The sequence below is a fragment of the Bidens hawaiensis genome, unplaced genomic scaffold (genome assembly GCF_021521415.1).
Source record: "Bidens hawaiensis isolate Kalapana, Puna unplaced genomic scaffold, B.hawaiensis_p1.1 tig00008945_1, whole genome shotgun sequence".
In the NCBI taxonomy this organism is placed as follows: domain Eukaryota; kingdom Viridiplantae; phylum Streptophyta; class Magnoliopsida; order Asterales; family Asteraceae; genus Bidens; species Bidens hawaiensis.
The window spans coordinates 546,855-552,854 of NW_027491649.1; the positions used below are offsets into that span (position 1 = coordinate 546,855).

Consider the following 6,000-nt stretch of genomic DNA (forward strand, 5'->3'; position numbering starts at 1 on the left):
CTAAATCTTTCATGTTAAACAATTCATAAGTGGTTTTAATTTTAGATGAATTGTTGATTCAAACATGTTAAAAATGACATATATATACACACATACATACACACCCAAGGAAAATCATACATCGACCGTGGACAAAGAAAAATGTTGAATTCATAAAAAATATCAAACTAAAGTATCACTATCAAGTTTTAGGCGCAATGGGTGTGGGCCACAGGTTTTTGGACGATAATCCAACATGTATTTTTATTAAACTAATGAATATGTCATAAACCCATAAGTATGATTGATACCACAAGTAATTAACTGATAAATACTTAATGGTTTTGGATCTGGTATATGACTAAGTTTTATATACATGTTTGATGTTAGGGATTACCTGAACTCGTCCCGAACTCATCTCATTATCATACCCAGTTCCTTCCTACCATTAAGTTTTATATACATGTTTGATGTTAGTAATACCATGTTGTCGTCCCTAAAAACATATTATAGCTTATGTTATATTATAGTTTATGTTGTCCTTTTAAATTACATATGTTTGTTAGACGATTTCAATATTTTCATTCATGGGATCAATAACCTAGTACACAATGAAACAAGAGTTTCATAACAAATACAATGGTTTTTGAAAACATATGATATGTATACAAATGCACATTTTTCTAACCACCCCAAACATTCAATCCCCATTCATCATTCCTAATAAAATATCATGAACATAAATGCATACAAACATTGTACATATTCATGAATAAACATAATTAACAGCTAAGATTCCCATTATGATATGGTTAAGATACTCACGTGATTAAAGATTTGATTAACTTAAACAAGGACACATATAGTCTTTGATAACTTTCATGCATTGTTAACAACTATTAACATAATCATTACCGAAATCACATTTATGCTGCCAATGTCGGTCAGGATTAGGCTTGTAAACAAACCGAACGTTCGGTGAACTGTTTGACGGAAAGTTCGTTTATTTATTAAACATATGAATATGAACAAGAAAAACTTGTGTTCATTTAATTATACGAGCGAACACAAGTAAGTATTTATTTATTTTTTTGAAAGGACCAACTAAGTAACGTTGGGTACTCCGTACGCGGCCCCTATTGGCTAAAGGTAGCCCGAGCCGGTCACGAATCCGGACAGACGGAGCCCCTAGCGGTCTATCTATTGAGGGATTCCCCGGAAAAAACCTGACCCCCACGCCCGCCAAACGGCACGGCGACGAGGAGCCGGTGAAACCGGGTGAGATCAGAACCCGAACTCAGGCCCCTCATATCTTTCATATAAATTGATTATATTGAGATTTGAACCCCTTATCACTCGCTCACAAAGGAGAGGTAAATTTATTAGTAAGTATTAAAATGAAAAGAAAAAAAGAAAAGGAGCAACAAAAGCCCAGCCCAGTCCAGTCAATCTAACCAAGGTTGCCTCTTCTCTTGGCCGAACAAACCCTTGATCATCCATCCATCCATCCATCCATTAAACACAAGAGTCGAAATGATGTTGAGCACAACAACAACAAGGTGGTTGGCATCATCAATTTACACCAAACCCACTTCAAGTTGGCATTATCCCAGCCACCCAATTCAGGGTAGTATTCGAGGTTTCAGTCTTTTGAGTTTGAATGATCTGAGGGACAACAAGGGTGCGACGAAGCAGAAGACGAGGAAGGGTCGTGGGCCCGGGTCGGGTAAAGGGAAGACTGCGGGTCGTGGGCATAAGGGTCAGAAAGCAAGAGGGACTCATAAGTTCGGCTTTGAAGGCGGCCAGACTCCCTTGAGGCGCAGGATGCCCAAAAGAGGCTTTAAAAACCCCTTTACTCTCCAGTTTCAGGTCAGTTTTAAATTGAAATTGATAGATATTATAGAATTATTACACTATTAAGAATCCCATTTGAACAGTTCATATGTTAACAAAATGAATTTGTTCGTGTTCGTTTATGTTTCTTCGTTAAATGGACAGTTTTAGAACATAAATGAACAAACAGACTTAATAAACACAAACAACAAATATAAACCATTAAGTATCCAGTAATGTCTAACAAACACAGCTAAGTTAGTTGTTGTTTAAAAGTACATGATTCATCTATTAGTTGTTTATAAAACCTGACAGAAGCCCAATTAGGAGCGGGAAATAGATATGGGTTCTTATTTACTTAACATACTTGTTTATTTATAAAAGCTTTAAAACTGCATAGACAAACATAAACGGACGGATGGACATAAATGCACGAACATAACCTAACGGACTTAAATAAATGAACATTCATGAATGTAAATGAGTGAACGGAACATGATGTTCATATCCGTTCGTTTAATAAATAAATGAATCTCCCGCCGAACAGTTCATGAATCATTTACAGGTCTATGCATATGAATGACAATAGTAACTATTTGATAGATGCTGTGAATGAAAACTTGAAAAATATCACTATATGATTTGTTTGAAATAAAATAATTTATTTGATATCACTTTAATACATATAGTCAATGATATAATTTAAACATCATTTATAACATAAAGGTTATATTTTTAAGCAGTTTAGCTGTTTGCATGACTAGTGTCATTGAATCTATAACTTAACTAAAAAGGACAAACTTTTCAAAATAAGAACTTAAAAAGGTCAAAGAAAACTAATATAAGATCAAGAAATACAAAAGGATAAACTTTTCAAAAAAAACTAAAAAGGATAACGAAAACTAATATAAGATCAAGAAATACAAAAGGAAACTATTATAATACCAATCCAGATGCTTCTAGTGGACTAATTTTCAGTATTTATTTGTTTTGCAGCCAGTTGGTTTGGGAAAGATTGCAAGGCTGATCAATGCTGGGAAAATCGACTCTTCCGAGCTAATCACTATGAAAACTTTAAAGGTATTAATCCATTTTTTTTTATCCAATATTACTTTTAAATTAAATTAAGTAGTTATCATTATTTTCTAAATAGGATACAGGGGCAATCGGAAAACAAATAAGAGACGGAGTTAGATTAATGGGCCGCGTTGCTGAACACATACAGTGGCCAATTCATCTCGAGGTATAAATAATAATCCTTTTTCTCATTGTTTTCTAGAAAGGGGGACAAAAATGAGAAGGATGAGAAGGATTTGTAGCCATAAAAAAACCCCTAAAAATAATGAAAAATTAATTAAAAAAATCATAACTCAAATTTTAATAAAAAACGAAAAATGTAAAAACACAAAAATAATTTCACCGTCTTCCTTGTTCTATAAAAAAGAACTCGAAAAAGACGCAATGTTGAGTGAAAAAAGATCGTTGTGTCTTTTTGTTTATCATTGTGTTTTGTGTTAAATTTCGTCATTGATTGTGTCTTTGTTTCTTTACTTTGTGTCTTCTTTTCTTGATATTGTGTTATATTACTCAACATGGTGTTATATTTTGTTCGGCATTCTGTTATATTTTGCGATCTATTGTGTCTTTTTGTTTATCATTGTGTTGTTTGTTCATTTTTGGTATTGTGTCTTTTTTCTTGGCATTGTGTCTTTTTGCCGTTTTTTTAACGGGAATGATGGAGGAAGCATTTTGATTTTTTTCGTTTTTTTAACGGGAATGATGGAGGAAACATTTTGATTTTTTAATTTTTTCGTTTTTTATTTATAGAGTTATGATTTTTTTTATTTTTTTTGAGGCGTTTTTTTTGTGTAGGCACAAATCATTCTCACACTTCTCATTTTTTGTCTCCCTTTGTATTTTAACTTTACCCGTCATTGTTTTATCTCAACTTATAACTTTCATTTAAATTTTAACCGCCATTTTGATAGGTGTCAAGAGTGACGGTTCGTGCAAAAGAAGCGGTTGAAGCCGCCGGTGGGTCCGTGAGAAAAGTATATTACAATGAACTTGGTTTCCGTGCTCTGTTAAAGCCCGAGTGGTTTGAGAAGAAAGGGAGGTTGCTTCCAAAAGCCGCAAGACCGCCACCTAAGCAAATGGACAAAGTGGATAGTATTGGTCGTCTGCCTGCTCCAACTAAGCCTATCCCCTTTTCGCCTGCCACGCCAGCGTCACCGGCTTGAGCTGCACTATTTGGTTTACTTTCGGGTTCTCATGACCCACCCATAAAGTGTCGTTTTCATTGTATTGTTATTCGAATAGCAAAATGTTTTGTTTTTTTTTTTGCTTTTAGATCTCCATGATTGGATAAAGTTGCAGTGAAGGTTGGTTTAACATGTTTTTGTTGGGTTTCAACGGTGGTTCGGAACGAAAACGGATAAACTATTTGACCCGTTTTAGTTAATAATTATTTCGTTTCGATAGATATTAATCAATATTATTATATATGTATTAACAAACTATAAAACGCATCGGATATAATAAATTAAAACGAACCATAAACCGAAACCCGAACCCGGATCCGATTACAAACGATACGAGTACGAACAACGTAAATAAACAACCATAGAAAAGGTAGTCGATATACCTCGGTTACAAGAACCGGGAAGACACCGAAGGATAACGAGAGTAGCTAGAAATGACACACACAATCAAAAGAGATCTCCAATCTAATCCGGCGGCGGCGACTGTCGGCGGCGGTGGCGGATTCCGGCGACCTTAAGATGATGGTTTGATGTAGATCTGGCAGCAAACTAGTCCAACTAAAGCTCAAATACCAACACAGACCCGAACGGCAGCTGCTACTGGAGCAAACAGTGCGTCGGAGACCCGCCGGAAAAACGGGTGTCACCGGAAAAACGTGTATGGGCTTGCGGTGAGGTTCTGGACGTCGCCGGAAGTTGGTATACAGTGGTGGTGGTGTTTCCGGTATAATAAAGGGGCAGTAGGTAATGGTTGGTGGCTAGCGGTGGCCGGAAAATGCTCGCCGGAAAAACCGATGGCCGGAATTGCGGCGCCGGAAAAGCGTGAGCAGCTAGGGTTTTAGGTTTTTAATGTCTTTTAAATATGGAAACATCATTAAGTATATATAGGATATAAATTAGGGTTTAACAATTAAACCCCATTGGGCTTTAAGCCCAATTAATAACCCAAAGCCTTAAACCACTAGATTATCTCCTTAAATGAGTGTGTCGGGCCCAGTTAACGTGAACGCTTAAGTGGGTTAAAATTCGTTACCTCCGGTGTAACTCAGTCCGGGTCTCATTCGGGTCGGTCGCGTTGACTTGACCCGAACCGACCATAAAATCCAACAGTCTCCCACTTGGACGGATTTGGGTCAAGTATCACAACGCTAACGGTTAGAGGCGTTCTAGCTACACATAGCTGCCCCAACCGAATAAGACATTTTAAATCCATAACCAAAGTATCTTGGAATACCTTATTGCAAGATAAGAATTTATAGTAATCGTTGTCATCTATCCTTTTTGTATAAAACATCATTTGAACAATGAGACATGGATCAAATCAATCTCATACAGTGTTCAATTATTTTAGTTCTCGATATAGAGTCAAAGTGGTCCAATCAAACACACAGTTAGTTTGGGTGAGGCCTCACACTTTACCAGTTTGAATCAACGAGGGCGCCAATATGTCTAAATGTTACATTTAAATGTAAGAGTACAGAATCCCATCTTAACTACATACAACTCCCACTGAACTTCAGAATATTCCCAACCAATGCCTTTATGGCTGGCAGTTACGCAACAGCGGTTGACATGATCAAAGAATATTCCTCGGTAAACGAAAGTTCTAATATGTATCTCAGGTCTAAGGATACTAAATGAGCATACCATTATCAAAACATCTTATGATCAAGATCCATGAAGATGATTTGATGCGAGTTACATCCAACGTCATTCATAATGAGGTCTGTGAGTTTGGAAGTCAACTGCTTGAGTCCAAAGTCAGAATAGTCTTAATTCAGAATCGCTCCCACGAGTCTGACCGACTATGGATAATTTAGAATACAATATTCACGGATTAAACGTATTAAAATGAACACAGTTGTATTATTCAACGTTTGCATTTAACCATTAAATCAAAAGTGAACATAAAAGTACAACTGATTAA

At 36.2% G+C, this 6,000-nt stretch overlaps 1 protein-coding gene across 1 annotated transcript; it reads left to right on the top strand.

Moving 5' to 3' along the window:
* Positions 1-1,512: 1,512 nt before the first annotated feature.
* On the top strand, positions 1,513-4,183 carry LOC143530429 (uncharacterized). Its single transcript, XM_077025972.1, has 4 exons — positions 1,513-1,848; positions 2,809-2,892; positions 2,966-3,055; positions 3,801-4,183. Exons 1-4 carry the CDS (start codon positions 1,513-1,515, stop codon positions 4,050-4,052), a joined length of 762 nt encoding a protein of 253 aa, XP_076882087.1. The 3' UTR covers positions 4,053-4,183.
* The last annotated feature ends 1,817 nt before the right edge of the window (positions 4,184-6,000 follow it).

Coding starts and splice junctions, on each gene's coding strand:
- LOC143530429 (XM_077025972.1), top strand. CDS start 1,513: ATGATGTTGAGCACAACAACAACAAGGTGGTTGGCATCATCAATTTAC. Junction 1,849..2,808: donor CCTTTACTCTCCAGTTTCAG/GTCAGTTTTAAA, acceptor TTTGTTTTGCAG/CCAGTTGGTTTGGGAAAGAT. Junction 3,056..3,800: donor AGTGGCCAATTCATCTCGAG/GTATAAATAATA, acceptor CCATTTTGATAG/GTGTCAAGAGTGACGGTTCG.